Source organism: Cebidichthys violaceus, unplaced genomic scaffold, assembly GCF_023349555.1.
Source record: "Cebidichthys violaceus isolate CVI_PGR_0920_01 unplaced genomic scaffold, fCebVio1.0.p SCAF_4, whole genome shotgun sequence".
NCBI classification, from domain to species: domain Eukaryota; kingdom Metazoa; phylum Chordata; class Actinopteri; order Perciformes; family Stichaeidae; genus Cebidichthys; species Cebidichthys violaceus.
The window spans coordinates 18464041-18487760 of NW_027176594.1; the positions used below are offsets into that span (position 1 = coordinate 18464041).

General features: G+C 40.9%; 1 protein-coding gene across 1 annotated transcript; it reads right to left on the bottom strand.

Moving 5' to 3' along the window:
* Window positions 1–584: 584 nt before the first annotated feature.
* On the bottom strand, window positions 585–19050 carry cplx2a (complexin 2a). The gene is made up of 4 exons (XM_068727607.1): window positions 18805–19050; window positions 17210–17294; window positions 4292–4470; window positions 585–2373 (listed from the first exon to the last, which is right to left on the bottom strand). The coding sequence occupies exons 2-4, from the start codon at window positions 17238–17240 to the stop codon at window positions 2182–2184; spliced, it is 402 nt and encodes a 133-aa protein (XP_068583708.1). The 5' UTR covers window positions 17241–17294; window positions 18805–19050; the 3' UTR covers window positions 585–2181.
* Window positions 19051–23720: the final 4670 nt, after the last annotated feature.

The following is a 23720-nucleotide window of genomic DNA, read 5'->3' on the forward strand; positions in this document are numbered from 1 at the left end:
TCTTTGTGTACTCCCATATATAGACAACAGTGCCACCCTGTGGCAATATAGAGGAAATACACCAAGTCAACTATAAACACTTACAATTATTAATGCACTTGCAAATGACAAGATAGTACAACTTGTAAACCACACTTTTGTGTTTCATATTTACATCTTTACTTAGGAATTCATCTAATAAATAAATAAATAACCAAAACACTGACAATGGAAGATCGTGGGTAGATACTAATAATAAGGAATATGAAACTAAATGTTTTGTTGTTTAAAATATAAAAAATACAAATTCCCCTGGTGAGTCTGTGAGTGGTCCTGGCATCATGTGGTCCTGGAGGCACCTACTGTACAGAAGTAGTTTTGAGTAGTCTGCCAGCTGTTTATATTTTGTCTGTCGACAGATTTTTGTTCTTTCAAGATATATACATAAATATCCCCCCCCCACACACACACACACACACACACACACACACACATGGTTCCACCCCTGGCCCGATTGAGCAGCTGGTGTGATCCCAATGGCCAATAGGGTCTCTCACTTCTGTTATGAGGCCCACCACACTTCCCAGAGAACAGAAGATGACACATTTTTAATGTCTGTGAACAAGGTTGAAAGTTTTTATTGAATCTCAGGCAGAAACATACATGATAATCCTTTATTGCTCAATGGCATTCCACGCCGCGCTCAGCGGCTCATTCTCACATCTAAACCAACAATAAGAACTGAATCAAGCATCACTTTGTCTCTGGTTTTTCTGTGTAACTGAACCAGTAGCCAAACTCAGTGTGTGTGTGTGTGTGTGTGTGTGTGTGTGTGTGTGTGTGTGTGTGTGTGTATTGAGGGAGGGTGGTCTCTTTCTTCATATGATGCAAAATCCAGACATGTAGTCCACCTTCAGGTTTATACTTCTTCATATAAAACTCATGTTTCCTGTTTATTCATACAGATTCATTCAGTATTCGCTCCCTATTATAGATCCTGATAGTAATAGTATATATATATATTTATTTATATATATATATATATATATATTGTAAGTTCTGGTTTTATGGCTGAAAGCTTAAGGTTTTGGCTGTTGTATGAACGGCTACACGGTCATTCTTTTTCGAAAAACAATGAGACAACAAAAAAGAAAACCCTGCAAACCTGTAAATGAAATTTCCTGAATGCTTACATATCATTTTTTCATTACTGATATAATTAACGATTATATCTGCGTGGAAGTGAAAACACACTCAAACTTAGGAGTTATTGCCTTAATATTTTTTGCATGATAAAGAAGAGGATAAAAGGGGTGGGGGTGGGGAGGGGGGGGGGGGGGTTGAGTTTGTAGATACTCACACAACAAACGTGTCGAGACAAATGGCATGCAAAGACGTAAGAAGGAGACGCACTGAACAAGGGGAATACAAACATTTTTAAACACTACACTACATGGATGTTATTACACTTACGTGTAGGGGAGATAGACAGTAGATCTGACAGAGGATGTGTAACACTGTGTGCAAAAAGTTTACATAAGTTTCAGACATGGTTCAACACAAAACAGTAGCTTTAGGAGCACACAACAGTAATCTTTAAATTTCCTTTTTAAAATATGGCTTATCAAGTTATCACATCTATTTTTTATTTTTTTTTTTGGAGACAGACACAGTTAATATAATAATTTCATATAATATTTTATGATTGTTTGCCCACCTTCAGGCTTGTAATGTATTAATTTATTTATGTACAAATTGAGTGAACAGCATGGTGGACAACGGGGTTATTTTTCAGTGCTGCAAGAGAGCTCTGCAGAGGAGAGGCGGGAGTTTAAAACGTCTCAGACTAGAAGGCTAAACCATCTAACATTGTGTTTTTAGCCCATCTGCTTGCTGTTAGCTTCGTTAGTGTAGCATAGCTAACGTTCATCTGGCCGTTGGGGTCAGCCTAGCTTAGTCTAATGGCTGCCATTCACACTGCTGCTTCACATCGGATTCATTTCCCCACCATCAAACTTAGATTCGTCCGAACACCAAAACAACACGCCAGATTAAACTTCCTGTTATGTAACATTACTTACAAAGCAATGTTCACATCTGTCACGTGGGTGGGAAAGAAAAAAAAACCCGGATTGAAGCCAACTTTGTGAATGTAGCCTATGAACTAAGCTTGATAACGTTAGCATTAGCTAACGAGCTAGCCTACTTCTTCAGCATGTCTTGCAGCGGGCCTGGCAGGTATTTCATCACTGTGTCCATGATGCTCTCCTCCTCCTCCTCGTCGCCGCAGCCGGCCGGCACCAGCTTCTTGGGTCGAGTCAGGCTGCCCTCTGCAGACTCCTCTGCGGCGGCTGCTGCCTCGGCCTCGGCCTCCTCGCGCTTTTTCAAGCCATACTGTTGGTCCAACACATAAATGTGTAAAAGTTAGAAGAGTGAAGGGTGCAAAAGGAGGTGCAAACTACATTGGCAGTAACACAAATGACCAACCAACAAATCATTTTTGGTTATTTCATGCATTGTTGTCTGTAAACTTTGCATTTAGTGGCTTAGTGATTAGTTCTGCTGGGTGTGTTATTGTCACACGTCTTCAATATTTCAAACTTTCTTTTGCGATGTTTGCTGTCTGGTTCCAGGTGTGTCACATGACCTGTTGTTTCTACTATGGCCACTAAACCAACAATCGCTGTGCCGCCCAGCGCTGTTCCTTTGATGCGTTTAGCTGTTGTGGAGTTCAAGAGGCCAAAAACATCTTTTATTGCAGCTGTAACAATGGAGTTGCCCTCTGCCCTGAAAAGCTTGACACCAATTTCTGCTGAGGCCAACGTGTCTGCTTGAAGCATCGTGAGCATGGGATGTAATACAGATTGGCGTGTGTGTGTGTGTGTGTGTGTGTGTGTGTGTTAAGGCAGGCAACGATAATAACTCCAATATAACAAGAATACGACATAATGCTCATGCACTGCTACTCATCCATCCATATCCTATACTGAACGTTGAGATTTTGCTCATCCCGTGGAGCCTTTTCCCCGTTTTCCTGTAATTTGAGCAGCTGCTAACCCTTCATCGTTGTCTTCCTCTTGTTCCTGTCTTTCAGCAAAGCTATGGAATATGTCAAAAAGCGGTGGATGGGTTGCTGCTTTTCAGTGCTCACACTATGACAGTGCATGTCTAAAACAGCAGTATGTATTTGTTGGAAAACAACAACAAAAAAAACAAAAATCACACCAGCTTTGGAAACTGATGCCACCCAAAACTGTTAATAATATCATTCTATTTCCCCAACATCTGGATAAAACAGCTATAATATGGACATTTCTCGCAGTATGTGACACAATGGGACAACGCTGTGGAGGAAGCTGACAGAACCCCCTCGGTAACGAGCACTTTGGGAGTCGTTCCTTGCTCCTTGTTCACCTCAGGGAGAACTTGGGAGGAATCGAGGAGGTGAGGCGCCAGGGAAGGAGTGCCGCTTTTCATCCCGCTGATTCACAGTATTCCCCTCAGACCTGCCACACCCACAGACTGCCTGTCTCTCGCACTGCCTCTGCAGTGAGGTGGTTACGCTGCAGCCTCTGTAGCATCACAGCAGCCCCACAGCCTCACATTTGTGGAGAGGGGAGCTCTAAAGCGAACACTTACACTAACTGTAGACAATAAAATCATACTAATGCTGATTCAGAATGCAAAAGTAATTGCGGGACATTGTGGTTTAGTCCGAAAATGCAAAAAAAAATTATCAAAAACCTACGAAATGAGATATCATTTTGTACATATAACACAATGTTGTTACAGTCGTGCCTGAAAAATTGAAACCTGAACAAGAATATAGATAGCAGTTTGCATTTCTACAGCAGTCCTCTCTGAGCCAACCATTTAAATTCAAATTTATTCGTATTAATCATGGCTCCTCATTTCTCTCAGTTCTGCACCGCTCCTTCCTGATTTTCCACTGATCTATTTTAAAATGACATAAAAGGACACAAAAATAGTCTGATGATAGTCTATTTCAAACACAGGTCTGTTGTTTAAAAAAAAAGAAAAAAAAAAAAGGGTTTTGCTGTCATGCAGCCAAGATGAGAAGCCTTTAGAAGCTACTGATACATAAATAGACAAGACGGCATCCAAAGTCATCAAAACTTCTTACATGGATTTGACACAATTTTACAGTTTAGTGTTCACATTTCTGTTAATACATTTTTTTTTTCTTTGTATTAGTGGTTGTTTTGCTGACTGTGAGACTTGATTCCTTGTGTGAACTTTATTAGTATTTCAATTAGCCATTAACTTATTACACAGCATACTATCATTATACCTTATCTCTGATGCCTTGCCTCATGCCTTCCCTCTCAGCCTCCATCTTGGCATATTTGGCCTTCCTCTCATCCTCCTGCTGCTTCAGCGCCTCCTGTCTCTCCTCCTCTTTCTTGGCTGCGTCGGGGTCCTCCTCCTTCTCCTCCCCACCCAGCATCTTGCCCACATCAGGGGGACCTCCTGGGAAAGAGAGAGAAAAACATAAAGGCATGAGACACGAGGACAACCGGCCTCTAGGACTGTCTGTGAGATGCTGAAGAGAAGTCAGACGGACAGACGACAACATGGACTTCTGGGACTTGCAGAAATTTGATCAATTTACAAACCTCAGGTGAAACTTGAGGAAAACTGCTGTACTGGGCCAAAATCAAATATTGTTTAATGTCAAGTTTAATAACTTTGTCCATTTTCTTTCCAAAGAAATTGTAAAATACATTGTTTTCTATAGGACTGTATTCCTGTCAGGGTGGAAGTTGCCATTTTCACATGTCGTTGCTGAAATCACTCAGTTCTCCTATTACACATACATTGTTACTTCATTTAATTTGTCCACTCAGTGAACATCTGTGTTTTGTATGTTCCCCACTGTTCTATTATATTTGTACCTTCTTCACCACTTATTTAGATTAGCTCACGCATTTAGGATGAGTACAGTACCACGACTCATCCACCAGATGGAGGCGTTGATCGTGTTTTCACGTGGAAGGCTGATCGGCTGTTCAATGCTGGAAGACGGCAGACTGCGCATGCTCCACAATGCCACGCAAATGAATACGGACGGCCGGAATCGACTCGAAAACAATCCAGAGACATAGAGCTCAACAGTGACCGCCCACTTTTTGGAAGACTCTGGTTCTGAAAGGTAATTTCCCATTCATTTATCCTATTTACATTCAGAAAATCATTATATAAAGAGTTTTTCCAGCGGGGAAATGGGCCAACCAATTACGAGATGAACGGTGACCATAAAGCATTTGAATTGGAGCGAGAAAGAAGAAGAAGGCAAAGGCTGTGTCCATAATTGTTTTGAGAGTAAAGGAACTACTCCTCCCTTAAAACATTATAAATGGCGACTAGTCACTTTGAATTCTGAAAGCAGGCGAATGAGCACATCCCCTCACTATCCATTTGTGGGTGCGGTAAATATGTGCATGGCAACAGTGAGCAGGGATGAACAATGTTGAAAAAATATCTAACTGCAAACATTTTAATTTTCATTGAATAAATATAAAAACAAGTTTTCTTAAGCCTGCAGAATATGTGTAAACCAGGACGTCCCTGCAGCACTGCACTATTTAAATTAAAATGATATATTGACACACATTTTGCCTTTAACAAACGTTGTGCCAGGCCATATTGCAATTATGATAAAAATGAATTGTGCAGTCCACCTGGGATGGTTGCGACATTATGGCTAATATATCAAAACCACAATCAAAGCCCTCGATACAGAGTTTGAGTCCGTTTACGACTTCCGGAGCCTCTGTAGAGCTCTATTAGCAGCGTTGATATGTCTTTAAATACAATTTTTGATCAGAAAAGGTAAGACATAACTTATTGTTATGGATGTATGAAGTGAAGTTTATTTGCTGGTTCGGTGTGTTTTGATTTTAGAGAGACTCTTACCGTGTTTTTGCTCTGAGCTCGTGTTCAGTGAATGGGGATTCACTCTGAGCGCTTTACTGTTTGGAAGTCTCTTTAATCTCATTGATTTCCTTCTTGAGGTAGTATATATATAATTAAATACCTGCTTTTTATAGTCAAATCCCACTGCGCAGCATGTTACTAGGTATAAGTCAGTGGATTTAAACCTGGTGGATCTGTTATGTACCGTGTCCTATAACAGCCTATTATTTCAACAACAGTTTACTTGTGAATCATTAAAGTTAAATCTGATGTGATGCAGACCCAATATAATCTCCTTTCTGTTTTGTTTTTCCATCACTTTCATTTATTTGTATTTGGATGCATTGGTAGGATTCCTCATTTGACATTCCTGTGGTGTTTTCCTGATTTCTCTACATTAGTCATAACACCTGCACATAGTACCTGGAATACCATTATATATGCCATTGTATAATGTATACATTTAATATTTTATATATTTATGACTGTCAAAATTGTCTTTGGTCAATAATGTTTATTCTTGTTTTATAATGATCTCTTTATCTGCTTTATGTTGAGCGTATACACTTTGTTAGGTTCATTGTAAAATGTACACTTATTGTGCATTTCATATTTTACATCTTCTCTCTTTTAACTGCTTGATTTTCTACTGGAGACGTTAACAAAGTGCCACTGCACGATGTGTTTGTATGAACATACGCGACGAATCAAATTTGAATTCAAATTGTATGTTAAATGCAAATATCTGACTTTTGAAGACATTTGTCGATGCCTCCCTGGTGTTGACAGGCTGACTGGAAACCCTTCATACTGGGTACATGCCCGGTGCCCCTCCACTAGTATCTAAGAAGTGTTGACCGTCATTGAGTCCTCATTCCCTCATGCAGCACAACTCCACCCCCCTACAAAAGTTTTGACTAACAACCACAATTTTTTCTTAAGATTTATTTCACATTTTATGTATTCTTTGAAGCTCAAATAATGTTTTCAGTTCATTTTAAGCCTAACAAGATCTAAATGCAGTTATTTTCCATAAGTATGCCAGGAATATATCTGAAATTGAAATGTAATTCATCACCATGTGTAATGCTTTTGTGTTTGTAGAATATAAACGTATTCTTTAATCATTCAACCCCCCACATTTCCACAAACAACACTGACGACTTGACCCGTGGTGTCCATAGTGGTACAGCGTGAATGTGACTTTTACACAACAAGGCACAAGCCCTGGAATGTGTCTTACGCAGGCCTTATTACTGTCGCTGTAGGAGCTGCTCATCCCCTGAAATAATGCCTTGTGATACCAGAAAAGTGCTGAGCTTGGCAAACCCGTATAAGCTGTCAACAAGCATCAACAGAAGAAAAAAAGATGAGGAGAAAAGCCAAAGGTCTAAAGGATTTTGGCAAAAACAGGAGCAGATAAGTAGTGAGGAGGAGGATGGGGGAAAAAAGAGAAGAAGAAATGAGGAAACGGCAGATAGGGAGTCAGTGTACTGCTGCATTTTGTGACAAAACAAGACATATTTAGAAAAAAAAACAAGAATAGCATGAGGAGAGGGAGAGAATCTGTCAGAAGCTATTGAGTCCTACTGTATTAGCTGAGCTGTTCCAGTTAGTGGGATTACCCCACAATTTCTGTGGAACCAGAGAGAGAGAGAGAGAGAGAGTGTGACAGAAGAAGAAACGGAAGGAGGGAAGGAAAAGAGTGATGAAGAATGAATGGGAGAGTTAAGTCAGGAGGAAGAGGAGGTAAAAGGTTGACAAGGGGCATCTGAGGAGAGAAAGCACGCCACCAAGGAAGAAAGAGCACTCCTTCAGTCTGCAGCTGCCCCCGGTATCGTTCCCATTTTTCACTCATCAGCATAAAGAAAACAAACTGCAGCAAAATGCGGAGAGATAAAAGACAGGAGAGGATGAAGTGGGAAGGGATGAGTGCAAGAGCAACGGAGGAGAAAAAGAAAGGGTAGGAAAAGAAATGAAAAGGAATCAGGAAAACTGCGGGCTATAAAAAGTGACTGAGGTTTGCGCAATCACGAGTTTTCGTTTTAGGATCTCTTTTTTTAATATATATTCTGATGACTATGCAGCACTGTATGAAACATCTTTTAAAATCAAACATTTAACAGTTTTATTCTAGTTTAATTAGCAAGTAGTAATTTAAAAGCTGCAATTTTGTTTTACTTTTTCCAACAAAAGCTCTAACACTGAATTCTCAAACTTAAATTGAATCACCCGTGACGCCGTCTCTGCGTTCTCATAGTTACGTCATCTCGTTGCGGCCTCTTCCTCCGCAACGGTTTATACAACGTATAAACACTTGGTGGCGCTAATTCTCTAGTTGGACGCTATTAAACTTGAACGGCACTCGACTGGAGAATTAGCGCCATTGGCGAAATACTACAGAAGTAGACGGAAACACGCTGACCGTCTGAAAATTTGGTTCAAATGTATGCCACAATAATGCAATTATGGTTTAAAATGAAGAGATTTGGTTTGGCCATTTACATGGACAAAAAACTGACTACATAATGCAAAGATGGGGGCACCATCGAGAGATGTTTCAGTTGAACTTTATGGAGCACGATCCATATGGACAGAAACGTTTTCATCATATGCACTATAAGCAGCTTTAATTTGAATGAGTGAACACGTGTTAAATATTGTTCATCCATAGTTTGTAATACACAGCCAAATAACTGGGCTGACGAGACAAAGAAGATGGCCACCATCAGAGACTTCAAATGTATTGTATAGAACACGCCACAGCAATGAGGGCTCAGCATCAAAAGATGGGAAAATAAATAAAACAAGAGATCAGTCACATTAATTAGGACCTCTGACTGGCGTGGAAGAGACAGATGAGACTGAAATTCAGAGAGAAATCCAAAGTGAACGAAGGTGTTGCTGTATCAGCATTTGATGAGCGGCACAGAGAAGCTGACAAAGCAATATTCTCCCCCGACCATGATGCTACGCTATCTTTGTTCTCTTAAGTGTGTGTATGCGTGAGAGGAAGATGGTTAGAAAGAGAGCTGAAGAGCCCATACAGTGAGTGTCCCTATATGCGCATGTGGATATAAATAATTGCTCCGTTCCATTTTAGGGTCTCACGCATGAGTGGTTGAGCAATTACTTCTCATGTGTGTTTGAATGTGCAGATTACAGTGTGTGTATGTATGGGCATGTCCATGTACAGTAGCGGCTCGTATCCCCGTTCGAGTGTTACCCTGAACTTTAATCACCACTCGCCATACATGCATACGGTATACAATATGTTTTAATCTAAATTGCGTTGCTAGGAAACAGCTCGCATCCACCTTTATCTTCTTGTCGGCTGCTGATGTAAGCAAACACGGCAACAGGGATTAAAAAAAAAAGGACCAATTAGGAATCCGTGTTTGCGGCTGACAAATGGCGTTCGTTGAAACGCTCTTTTTCTTTGACTTCGGATTTAGTCGGCAAAACAATGAGCCGGCACAAACTGTGAATATCCAAACTAAACGTGACGCTCAGTGTCTCGTATCTGACGCACTGCAAGCAGGATTCAGGATGGGGATGCACCGATACCACAGCCAGTGTCAGACACCAGGCCGATACCGGCTGACTATACCTGGATCTGGGTATCGGTGACAATGGAGCCATCTATTCAGTGCAGTTCTATGTTTATATACTATATACATCATTTACTGGAATTTGAATTTCTGTTTTAAGTTTTGGCCAATTTGTGATTGCGTTAAAAAAGGTTTACACTTTACACTATATTTTTTTAATTTATATTAAATGTATATATTTGGATTTATTTGTTACATTTAGTTTTACAAAATTAGGAAAGCAATGTTTAAGTCGAGCCTGATGTGGCCTTACACAGAACGATCGCCTCCACACAGTGAGGCATACAGCTCATTATCAGCCGACACCAAAAGCCCAGGTTTCTGTATCGGGACTGAAAATCGGTGCATCCCTATTTCGGGATCAGTTTATGGTCTTATACCTGAATATCTTCAATACAGTGTAAATCCGTGTAAACACTGCTATTGAATCCTGTAAGTGGAGCAATGAGTCACTGCCAGCTAAGCCTCATTGTCAAAAGATTCCCATCCCATGCACGGCCCAGAATAAAAGCCCTCCAGTACCTCTTCGAACTGCCAAACCAAAACAAACTTGGTCTGCTTTCACAAAATCTTATTAGCACATCCAGATTGGCTTTGTTCGAATGTAAAAAAGAAAAAGAAAAAAGAGGATCCTGAGAGACAAAGCCTTGAGTTATATTGAGCTATGATCCCAGCTCATGCTTTGTGAGCCATTTTAGAGATACAGCAATGTCCTTTCAAACCAGAATGAATCTATTAAGCTCTTAGGCATCACATAAGCTGCATCGAGCTATGGTTTTGAATAAAGTGCGTCTGCACTTCATCCCTGCGTACTCCATAAGGTCGTAGTAGTTGTCGGAATAACATTCAATATGTAAGCTAATAAAAGCCGGTAATGGAAGGCTGACAGGTTGGCCTTTTTACACAGTCAACGTTATATTAGATGAGTCAACATCAGCAAAGACAGAGAGGCACTTTGTAGAGAAATTCACTATCATGCCAATCTAAAGCCAGCTGACTTACAGACAAAATAGAATATGATGTTAAGGGGTTGACTGTGTTCTGATACTTGCTTATCTCATACAGCATGATAATGGCTGTCAAACACGCAGACCGTCTCAGAAATAAAACCAGCCGATCCCTGGGTTAAGGTGGTTTGACCTCATGCCAAATTCAACTTTTTAAGACATTTTTCCTTGCAACTTTACCAGCAGAGTCATACCAAGATTCTCCTCTTGGACATTGCTTCATTGTTAAAAGGTGTCATCTCTCTAATCCTTTCCTTCTGAAAGTGCTTTGCTAAATCTTTGTTAAATCCAAAGTCTCGGGTGGGAAAGGAGGAAATAAGACTAACCTTAGCTAACTCTCCCAGTGCTTGAACTTTTTGATCAGATAAACAGCGCTTATCTACTCCTTTACCACTGCAGGTTCTGGAGGCAAATCCCCCCTCTAAATCCAAACTGTGGTGGGAAAGCGGATGAGTGTAAAGATCTAGGTTTGGCCTTCAGGGCAGACATTGTCTCAATACAGCTTATTAAACAGCAGTGGGGGGGGGGCAGGAACGTGGCAGGGTGAGAAATTGGTGGAAAAGACAGATGAAGTGTGATCACCGTTCTGCTGTAGAATTGGTCGGTTATGTTTGAGTGTGTTTGAATTTCCTTCAGGTGGAGCAGCTTTGCACAATTTATCAGGCCGGACAAAGTGATGCAACAAATACAAATACAGGTTTACCCTCTGGACCCACAGTTTGAGAATTATAGGTTGTTGTTTATTTTTAAGTTTAAGTGAAAGTCAAGGGTATAGGTGCATGCCCTTTTTTGCTGCAATCACTCATTTCTCCCCAAAAAATATATATTTTTATAGCAGTAAAATTAGGGTAATGTTTGAATCAATATAATTTATAAGATCTATTTACTTGAATAGATACCAAGACTTATTTATTTTACATGATACTCAACATTATGGATTTGTTGCTGTTAGTACTTGTGTCAATTTAATTTGCAACAACATTTGCGAGTTTTGAGTACTACGTTATATTTATGTTTTGATATAATTAGGAAACTTACATGATTTTTATATGAGGGATCTGAAAGGATTTGAATTCAGCCCGACTACCGCTCTTGTTGTGACTGGACAAACGTTCAAAAAGAAAGGTCATAGACAATGTTTTTAATGTTTTTCCTCTTTCTGTCAGTTTCTCTCACTCTATTCAAGACTTGGATGGTTGAATGCATTATTTATGAGATCTGGACATACTGTCAAACACGCATGGTAAGACACTCACTCACACACACACACACACACACACACACACACACTCTTTACTGTAGGCAGAGCTCAAGGTCAATTTGATGAACTGAATCTGATTTGCTTGAGTACCGCACAAGAAGAAGATGGGGGAGTGTGTCTGTGTCAGTGGTGAAGATCTAATTCTCTCAGCCAATCATATTAGAGCGATGCTAAATGGGATTATCTGTTATTCGAGGAGACGAGGTGATGGAAGAACATCTCAAGGTGTCTTCTGTTTTCATTTTGCCTCAAATCACACAGCTATGTCACACTTATCCACTGAAAATGTCACCCAATTAGTGGGAACCGATGTGCTTGCTGACACTTTGTTAAGCCTACCGGTCAAAGTTAAGTTAGAGAATTAATTAATATTGATAAAAGAAAAAACAGGACGTGGGAATCAGCTGCCTTTCAATATCGTGACAAAGTAGCTTCAGCTTGTTTGCTAATTCTGTATGTGATTCAGGGAGATCAGTTACTGAAAAAATAAGGGTAAACGTTGAGCGTGGCGGGGTCTACTCTAGTTCACTTGTCTTTTCTGCAAGTTGCAGTATAGTGACGAGCTTTTCAAAAACGCTTTATGGAGGCATATCATTGTTTTACAAAATGAAAAAAAAATGAAAAAAATCATTGGCAATTGCCTAAAAGCTTCTGTCAGGATAATGATACTCACTGCCATGAGCTATTTTAGGTATCCGCAGTACTAACAAGCCAAGTGTCCTATCCAGAAAGCACATACGTTGAACCACTGAGTGAGTCAACGATCCTATTCAATTCTGCATCTCCATTTAGCTGTGCAAAATTAGAACCGTCTCCCCTCTTTATTCAAGTCAAGTCAATTTTACTTATGTAACCAAAAACACAAATTTGCCTCAAGGGGCTTTTACACTCAATCAGAGGAGCTACTTTAAGACATCATAAAATGATGGTCTAATTCAATGTATCATATCAGTAAAACTACCATGAACAAAAAAAACTGGTAGCCATAATCCCACTCCAATGAAACTGTTAATGCTGAAAATACTTTGAACTCCATTGCACCCCACATTAGCTCCCTCTTTGATGCTGCAAATCAATCCAACAGATATCCAACCTGGATGCAGTGCTGCATAAATAATAAAGGACAGTCTCCTTGACATATATTCCTGATATCAAACTTACCGGCATGTCTCGAAATTCATCTGCTAATTGAATCATGTATGTATGTATGTAAAATATGTATGTTAAAATGTACATTTAAGTATAGTTACTGTTTGCCATTCTCTCTTTATTCCTGGAGCAGATTCTCAAACCACACATTTATCGATGAGACTTGATGCAAAAGTGAAATGTTAATTCTGTAAATGAAACCTTACCAGTCGCTTACTTATGACTTTCTGCTGATGTAGTCAAGGTTTCTCTGCTGCCTGAGGCCTTCGGGGTTTGATGGAGCTCCACACCTCAGGACTAATGTCTGCCTGACTTAACAGCCCTGTATCCTGTCAAACTAACTTCAGCTTTTAGGAGTTGAGAAGTGCCGAGTCAGCGCTGAAGCTCTAAGGAGCAGAATCAATCAATGCGCAAGGAAACTAAAGTAAGAATTTAAGGTTGGGTGCAAAAGCCGCGTGAGGCTTCATGGCTCCCTAATAACAACACTGCAGGATTGCTAATAATCCCAATTGTACAGTAAAGCATAATGCAGTATATTTTAATTTCAAAACTCCCTCATCGACAAGTTAAGTCAATATTGTTTAGTGGTTACATATGAGGTGTTGGTTGCATCGGCAGTAATAAGTCTGGATCCCTGTGTTCTTGCAGGCTGGATGGGATTCATTACAAAGGACCCAATAGTGAGTTTCTAACTGCGTCTGTTGTTAAACAAGTTTAATTGTTAATGGAGATAGCAAGGAGCAGGATTATTTATTATAAGATGCTGCCTTATAGGGCTGGGAAAACAGATTTTTAAATCTCAACGTCAAAATAAAGATTGAATTAATTCAAATCTAATTATTAAGTCACTTTACAAGAATGCATTTCAAAGTCAGTAGATTTGAATTTCATCCAGGTAAGAAAGTAACTCTCATTGTGTGCTGACCTCTGCAACGTAACGAGATGGAGCTCACACTGAAAACTTCTCAGGTTTCCACATTTCTGACCAACAGACGGCACACAACACTTAAAGCCTTTACTGACTACAGTGAGATGGAACAACATGACTATGCAAGAACAATCCATGTTATCTCTACTGTTTGGTATGTGTGGATTAGGATGTAAGATTCAGCAGTGGGAGAATGAGTAAAGTGTTAGATAAAGGGTATCTAAACTTAGAGAATTAACAAATAAAGCTCCAAAAAGTTCTACGTTGAACTTTTTGTCAATTGTTGAAATACTAATGAATGTGTAAAGTGCCACATCTGTTTTGTTTACCTGTAAGATACTTTCATCTGTTGTGATGACAACACAGAAGTATCTGGTCCCATGTAATGTAATTTGGCAAAAGGCGATGCAGCAGGGCTAAGGAGCTAACATGGCTGCTGCGAAACAGAATGAAGAACATCCAACAGACATCTGAACTCTGTATGTATGTGGATTTGAGTCCTGCCGATTCACCGCAGTTAAACGCCGCTCGGTTTTCTTGCAAGTACCTGTAACCAAAGAAGCCTTGGAGGTTTAGTTAATGCACTGGCAGCATCCTCTCCTTCACGGCGACTCGTCCACACACTTATCACCTAACATGCTCAAACACTCAGCAAATCCACATCCAAACAAGAAGCGAAACAACCACGGGATGGAAAAGAGCAAGTTAACAACAGGCCTTAAGATCTGAGCCACCAGTAGTTTCAGGGTGAAAAAACATGGTTTGATTTATTCAGTTTTAATCTCTCAAGGACGTCGTATAAATTATTTCATTAAAGTAGTTTGAAGAGGTTGATTTTCAAAACCGTTTTTTAAATTAACAAGACAGCAGATACACATGCAGTTCTGTTAATGGTGCATTAGGTGTCACGTTCACAGCTATCTTCTAGAGCCACACTGCTGGTTCTGTGAGTCTAAAGGGGGTAAAGTGTATCATGTTAACCATCTTAGTTAAGTGTGCTAACACAATAACATTTGCAAATTAGCACTGAACCCATCGCTGTTGAGGCTGATCAAAATGTCATCAGTTTTGCCCTCATAATGGCGCTAGATGAAATATCAAAGCATCGTCAAAGTCGTTATAATTCATCCTCAGGGGGGACATGACAGTGTGTGCCAAATTTCACAGAAATCCATCCAAAGGTTGTGGAGATATTTCACTCAAAGACCAAACTGTCAACCTCACAGTGGCACTGCAGGAAAAAGTAAATAGGATCCATCTGCTGGGACACATGAATGTCTATGCAAAATGTCCAGCCCTGTGTCTCCTAAAAAATGACGTTCCAATTTTACAGTAATTTAAAACCAAATCATGATGAGCTACACTGCTTATTAGCAACGTTATCGCTCTTTGCAAGGTAGAGGCAGAAGAATCATAATCTTTTTTTTTTTAATTTGTTGCCTTTATTTGATAGATGACATTGAAGCAAGACAGGAAATGTGTGAAGGGAAAGTCAGTAACCGTCCCCAAGCAACAACGATCCCCAGCCAGAATCAAGCATGTGATGGTTTCATGGTCCGCAGCTTACACCACTCAGACTCGGTGGACTGAGACTCGGGCGCGCTCAATAATGCAGCCTATATTGATTAAAACACATTTCCCTCATATTGATGTATTGACTGACTGGCGCTGACCATCAGATTGATAGCTGAGGGGATTGATTACCTGCTTATTGGTTTGTTTCATTATCTGATTTGCTGCCAGTGCAGTGTCAGCATTTTTGCAGACACATGAGTGGAAAGAGGTCACTGTGTCCCCGTCGGTAAACACGGACCACAACCAAAGACGGCTTGCACTGGCGGCAGAACAGCCGAATGACCCCGATAGCCATACATATTGATTATTAAAGCACACACACACACACACATTATTAAACATTCTCTTCCTCGCACCCTTTCTCACTCTCTCAGCTTTCTCTCTCACACACTAACATCTATACCCTAAAGTATGCAGTACACACACTCTCTTTCCTATACAATATCTATAAAACATCTCTCCAGCACAGGCAGGGCACAGACGCGCACACAGGCAAACACCCACACCGTCAAATCTATTCCCAAAGTCCGCAGGCGGACTGCAGCCCGACTTCTGCGGAGTAAAAGCAAAAAAAGAAAAAAAAAAATAGCATCCAATGCAATGCAGTTGATTTAAGAATTCATAGCGCAGACACGAAGCACAGCAGCAATGCAGAACGAGGCAAGGCTGTCATCCTCTGCATCCCGATGAGGAGCGGCTTCAACTCCACATCCTAACTGCAACAGTCCTGACACCTCTGTAACCTGGACAGCAACAGCTCAGCATCCTGCATAACTGACCAGTGTGTGTGTGTGTGTGTGTGTGTGTGTGTGTGTGTGTGTGTGTGTGTGTGTGTGTGTGTGTGTGTGTGTGCGACTGCTGCATTACAGCTAAAGGTGCCACTTTCCTTGAAGCTATAGCCGACAAGGCAGATGAATTACAGGGCCATAACGAGGACTAATTAAGGGGCAAATAATAGCTAAGATAATATTCTAACGGATAATACCTGAAGGCTTTAAAGGACAAAAGTCTTGTGGAAAAAAAAAAATGTTAGTCATAGTTCTTGGGAAAATAGCCCTTCTCTATAAGACGCCAACAGTTGTCTTAAAAAGCAAAAAACTGCCTGGTTATTAAAGTCATGTGAAACCCTAATAACTGTTATTTTGGGGGGATTTTCATGTTATCACAACTTTATAAGGATGAGGAGAAAGTTCAGCCTCCTTTATGCAAATTCCACCGTTTAAAGGGTGCTGCGTTCTTGAAAAGATAACGTTTTTGCCACTTTTTCCGCTACAGTATTAGAGCGTGAAAAGACCTGCTGCAGCTGTCCTATTTCATCTGCAGCAGTCCTAACCTCCTTAACAGAGACGTTTCACGCTTTTAGGGAATCACTGGTCACAAAGGCATTTTTTTTTTTCTGCAAAGGCAGATATGCAGAGCCACAAAACATGAACAAGTTTCCATAATCTTGAACACATCACGTTACAACAGTCCGGGACTTGACCAACAGGATGTCATGCCCTGCCCTGAGAGGTTTTTAAAAGGTGGATGAAGGAAAAAAAAAAGAAAGAGAGAGAGAGAGAGAGAGAGAGAGAGAGAGAGAGAGAGAATGCGCAGCTGTTGTTTGAAGTCAGGAGTTTGGTGCAGGGTGGATTATTTCAGCCCAGTATCCCCATAACTACCAGTACTAGTGCAGTACTGCTGCTATTGCTGCGGAACAACCCTTTAAGTCCTTTACACTGCAGTGCTGTTAAATCAACCTCTAGCCCGGCAGACTACTCACCTCCCATCGCAGCTTTCATTACAAAATTCATGATGAAGCAGTTCTGTGTTCTCTTCCTTCAGTGGTCAGGTTATCAGGGACAGACCTGCAGCCAGGGGACAGAATACACAAGCTGTGACTGCATGAATACCACTGTTGGGACATGCAGTTTCATTCCAGTGATTTTTATACACAAGTGTTTGACGGGATGGGGGAGGATGATGCTGATGAGGCTCAATGCGGACAAGAAACGACCTCCAGACGGAGATCTTTGTTTGGCAAAGGACAAAGACGCTCTTCCCGCTTTTTACGATAATCACAAAATCTTAATTAGTTCACGTCAACTTATGAATTTACATCTTGACTCTAAAGAACAAAAAGGGTGACGAAAACTGGGTTAAGATGACTTTAGCTTCCAGTACAACACCGTGTCCCGAGTTTCGTCGAAGGCACCTGCGCCCTCGATTTACAACCAACACTACATCTTGTATGGATTTATGCTGACGCTGCCTGTCATGGTTCCCTCATTGGAAAAAAACTCCCAGAAAAAAAGCAGATGCAGAGGTCAAAGATGAGCAAGTGGAGGCATGGTTTATGTCAGTACATGGGCCTTGGGGAGCATCACTGCAAGGGCATAACACGGCCGAGAAAAATCCCCCAGCTTTTTGTGAAGATGCTATGCTTTCCTTCAAGGTCTTACACTTCTCGCTTGTGAGTTTATACTGAGCATTAGAGCATTTTATTCCTTTTTACACTATTATAATAAAGGACATTTGTCTTAGGATTTAAAGTGAATCAATAGACATTTTATAATAACCTTACATGAAAAATGTATTTATATGATATTGCTGCTGGAACTTTATGTCTAAGGTACTCAATTGTGAGTTTGCAAACCTTAGTGTGCTTTATGGGGATTCAAATAAATAAATAATCCAGGTTATCATTTTAATATTCTTATGATATATATGGGAGTTGGGGAGCGCAAGAACGACTCTAAAGCGACATTTTTGACTTAAAAAGACATTTTTTTTTAAATATAATTAATTTTACGACATAACCTCACGCGTAGTTTTTGCTGCATTTTACAGCATCCCTCTGCCATTGCGGCACAGCGGACTACTGGGGGGGAAAAACAGCCTCCTGAAAAACTTGCTGCACTCATTATTCCTACATCGCTGTTTCGTCCTCGAGTCATTTTCATTAGCCCCAAAGTCAAATCTGCACCAGCGCAACGTCCTTAAAATAATTTCCTGGTTTCCTTCCTCCTCATCGTCATCATCATCATCATCATCATCATCTGCAGTAGCACCCGTTTCCCCTCACATGAACCCTTACAGTATTCACTCAAAGCTCCTGGTGCGGTGCAGCGTTTCGGCACAATTACAGTACCGTACTGTACGATCTCCCTTTAAATGACTGCGCCCACAAGCTTAGATACACACACACACACACACACACACACACGCACATAGAAGCCAATGCACAGTGTCGAAGAGTATGGAAGCATCAGCATCTTTTACCAAGCGCGCGAGCCTGGTCCCGTACCGTAAAAGACACGCACACACACACACACACACAAACACCCCTTGTTCTTTGGCTGTTCGGGCTTCGTTTACCTTGTTTTGATCCTCCGTCAAGTCTTTATCCCTCCAAATGAAAAAAGCCTCGTCGCAGTGTTATAACCACCCTCCGCCTTCTGCTTCAGCGGGGAGAAAGAAAAACACAAGTTGTGCGTCTTAAAGGAGGGATTGTGCCTCTCTGCGTGTCTTCCTGCGCGGCTCTCAGTTTGCAGACATGCCGGTTGTGTCAGAGTCAGGCTGCAGCGGCGGAGGAAGAGAGTCTATTCCTGCAGGACGAGATGAGAGCATGCAGAGGGAGAGAGGGGGGGAGGGAGGGAGCACATCAATGTAATATCACCCAAGTGCAGGTTCCATTTTAATTTTTTTTTTTTAGCACAATTTCAACTGAAAAGAAACATTTAAAAGTACTTTGAAGGTAGCCTACTAGTAGACTCGCGCAAATGCGTGGGAGATCATAAGAGAAGAAAATATGAACGATTAACATCTAATCAGCATTTCATGAGATTTCCCTTCATGTCTTCACAGTTCTTAAGTCATTAGTTTGCAGTTCATCAAACCGTGGCACGTGAGTGTTAGAACATACATCGCTAAAAGGCAATTAATTAATGAAAAACACACACTTGCATACACAGCCTAAAAAATATTTATCTATTATTCACACAAATATGTAGTGTTAAAGATGCATCCAGAGGTTTAAAGCAGCACTCAGAGCATCATTAGCATTGCTTGAGTCCAATAACTCTCATTTTAGCTCTGTTTTTGGTCTCCACCAACTCCTTAGGGAAACATCTGGCTCTTTAGCTGTTAAAATGCAGGAGGGCTGTGTCTGTCTGCTGTTTGGTGCCTAGCGCATAGCGTACAGAGGGTTTATCAGAGCTTTTTTTTTTCTGTTCTGCCTTCTGCTGCTGGAAAAACAAGGTTGAGAGCGATGAGTAACCAAAACAGTTAAGTGGCAGGCTGTTAGACCAAGACAGAGAGCTGAAAGACGCTAAAACGCTTCATTATTCTCTTCCATGTTTTTATTCAGTGCATGGTTTTTTATTTTGTGTTTTGCATTGATAAAACAAGGATACATGGATAATTAGTCAGTCAGGGAGCGGCATCAAGTGAAATGAGTTCACTGATAGATCACTTCTATCCTCAAACCCTCTGCCATCAAACGTGACAACAACAAGGCTCATGATAGTGAAAAGGCCTGGGAAGACAGCGTTCAAGTTCCTGGCAGGTAAAATCAGGTCCTTGAGATATTTGGGACCTTTAGATTTCATTTTCTGCTGGCAGACAAGGAATCTACTGGTGTAATGTCAACTCAACAGTCCCTTGGCAAGCTGGAGAAGAGTCTGAGGCACATAATGTGATGCCACAGCTCAAGGGCGGATTATGGGACAATGGGCCCCTGGGCACATACATGCAAAAGGCCCCACCACTGCTCCGACATAGGAGCAAGACACACAGACTTTATTGTTGTTTAGCCTCTTTTTGTTGGTTTGTGTGTCTTTGTACTCATTTTGAGTCCCTTTGTAGATGCTTTGTGTGTCATTTTGAGTCTCTTTGTAGATGTGTTATGTTTCTTTGTGGCCATTTTGTGTCTATTTGTATTTATTTTACATCTCTTTGTAGTCTTTTTGTGTCTCTCCCTTGTTCTTCTAGGTTTCTTTGTAGTTATTTTGAGTCTCTTCGTAGTTGCCTTGTGTCTTTGTAGTCCTTTCGTGTCTCTTTGTAGTTTTGTTAAGTTTCTTGGTGGTCATTTTGAGTCTCTCCCTTGTCAGTATACATCTCTTTGAATGCCATTTTGTAGGTGAAGGCCAGGGGGACCCCAGACACCTGTTCCCGGTAGGCTCATTCAATCCATCCACGCTACAGCAACACACAGAAGTCAACATTAGGCTTTCCTCATTTTTTCCCGTAAATGGTTGCATCACCCGTTGTCAACCCTTTTTTAGCTTTCAATTTCAACAATTTTATCAGTCATATAAGCATGTAGTGAATTGTTGGGAAACATGGTTAAATTGGAGGTTGTTCTCAGCATGGTCATCTGATCGCTTGTGTCTCTTACTTGCCCTACTGACCAATGTATCGGCAATTGACTTGAGGGATGAGGAAAAAACAACCAAAATGTTTGAACTGAATCATTAAGCCATTATTATTAAGGGGCAGACATATTCCAAAACAACGTGACACCAAGACAATCCTGATAGCGAGAGGTATTAAAGCTAATGACATAGTGTTATGGTATCAAAGGACATCAAGAATGTGATATTCATCATTTTAAGCTAACCTTGTTTCTGAAGCCAGACGAAGTCATTAGCTCTGAAGTAAGCCTTTCCTGCCCCTGAAAGTGACAAGTGAATGTCCTTCCTTTTTTCTCCTCATAGTAACGTTGCCATACTTTCCACACATGGTGAGGCAGACGTGCGGAAAGCACAAAGAGGACCAAGGGGAGCTTAAACTGCTGTATCTCCCATCAATTAATCAAGACACAGGAGGCTGTGTCCACTCGACACACCCTGGCGCCAGCATCCATCACCTTGTTTACAGCCTAGAAACGCTTGGAAATAACTGCAGAGTGCATTCTCACTCACACACACACACACACACACACACACACACACACACACACACACACACACACACACACACACACACTGCTGTTTTTGTCCTCTGACTGTCCACCATCACTACAGTGTAGTGTGTTTTTTTTTTACGAGCCTATGATTTATAGTCTCTTGATTGTATGCTCAGAGGTTGGCCACTTTTTGCTCCTGACCCATATCCACTGTACTATTGTTTCAAGGCTGAGTGTGACCAAACATAATATCGTCCTCTAACAGTGTATCTCCACACCTGTCTCTACAGTTATCCCATACAGACAGCTTGAAACAAGTAACACAACAACATCATGCACAGTGAAGTTCAATTTCTTACCACCCTGCAATGCTTTTAAATACAATGCTTGAGTTTTCCATATCTGGGCTATTCTTAATTATTATGATTTTTTTACAACAATTCACTTGCTTCTGTGGACACTTCTGGCCCCCTGTTCTGCTTTGTTTCATTATGTAACATGGTGTCTGTATGTTATTTAGTTTGTTGAGTCTTTGTGAGTCTCACAACAGGAGTTCAAATCCTTGTATGTCCACATGTCAGCAGGTGGCCTGCATCCAGGTTATGAGTCAGCATAAATATGTTCCAAAATAGAAGAAAATTACCAATCTATGCCCGAGCTACTCAAATGAACACGCGGTCACTACGCTGAATAGGCCTACACTGATGCTGTAGCGACCTATGAAACACGCAGACAATTACAATGAATGCCATGTGAAAACTTTATTAGCATTTTCTCCCGAAATATGCATGGCAGAGCTCCACAGGGACTGCATGCCATTCAAAAGAAGGGCAAATTAACATAGCATTGCTGTCACATGAAAACACAGCTGGAGTGCTTCTAGCTCTCTTCAAAACCAACACTAAATCATTTTGAATGTTGTGCAATGCTTACATATGACAAACAGCTAGGGATTACTGTAACTAAGCAACTACTACTACTACTACTACTACTACTACTAACAACTACACCCTTTCCTTTGGTATTAAAATAGGGCCATTCTACTCATGTGCATAAAAACTTCCCTCTCCATGTGCATGTGGCGGTTGTGGAAACACAACCTGCTTCTGATCTGCTGAAGCTGTTGCCCCGGGACAAAGAGGTGCTGGGCACCGCTGCTGTCCAATGAAAAGGTGGCTTATGTCTCGGGACAGCAGCTCAGCGCGGCTGTGCCATTTCTCGAGGCAGGACGTAGCAAAAAGGCAGCGATTTAGGTGTCTGCATCAGTAGATCCTCGGTGAAAGGGCTTTTGAAATCCTTTCAAGATCCTTTTGAATGTATTCACTCATAGCTGCCCGACATTAGCCGCACAACATCAGACCTATTTGCTGGATTGGTGCATCTGCGTGCTTATGTTGTCAGTAATGTTCCAGTTAATATCATTTTTTTTTTTTTTTTTTAAATCTTTCCCACAGAGGATAAAAAAAAAAAAGCCTAAAATGTGTTTTTCATGCATGAGCTTCATTATGACGGTCTCTCATGTAGCAGTCACCTCTGTACATAAAGGACAGTTTGCCTGACAAAGAGCCAGCTGTCTCACTTCGTGGCCCCTCTGATTCATGAAGTATCAACTACTGAGGCATGCTCATAGGGACTCTGTCAAATCGTGTTCATTGTGATATAATAAGCCAATAAGTCAGCTGAATGTCATGCAGACACAGTCACTTTGAAGCGTTCAATTGTGTGAAGTACACTGACAGACCCTGAGAACAATTATTCAGAGGGTGAAACATGTATGGAGTGGCAGCCGGAAACATCCTTCACAAAACGTTTCGGGAGGATGGCAGTGGGCATGACAGTGACTGTGGAGCCTGTTATAACTGGAGCACAGTCAGAATAAAAATACCTTGTCATTACCTCAATTAGAATTTATTTTTATTTTAACGGTGCAGTGTGAAGGATTTAGCGACATCTAGCGGTGAGGTTACAGATTGCAACCAACTAAAACTTCCCCGTCAACCTGAAAACTATATGGAAACATGGCGGCCGGCTCCGTGAAGAGCAACCGCTGCATGTGTAGATAATAACTGCTCAATCTAAGGTAACACAAACACCACAACTATTGTTTTCAGGGGGAAAAAAAATAAACAAAACATACCTAACAATACTATATTCTATTTCTGCCGCTGGATTGCCCTAAATGCTACGCTGGCCCCTTTTAAAGGTGTAGTTCAGAACATTTCATGATAATGTACCGTTTGATTGTGGTGCTCGATTTAGTTGTGCACATAAGAGAACCCCTACAGAATTGTGCTTCAATCTATTTTGTTGATAGAAAAACAGCTGATTTAACTGCAATTTACAAAAGTGGACACAAATGCAATCTCAGGTGAAACTCAAACCCACA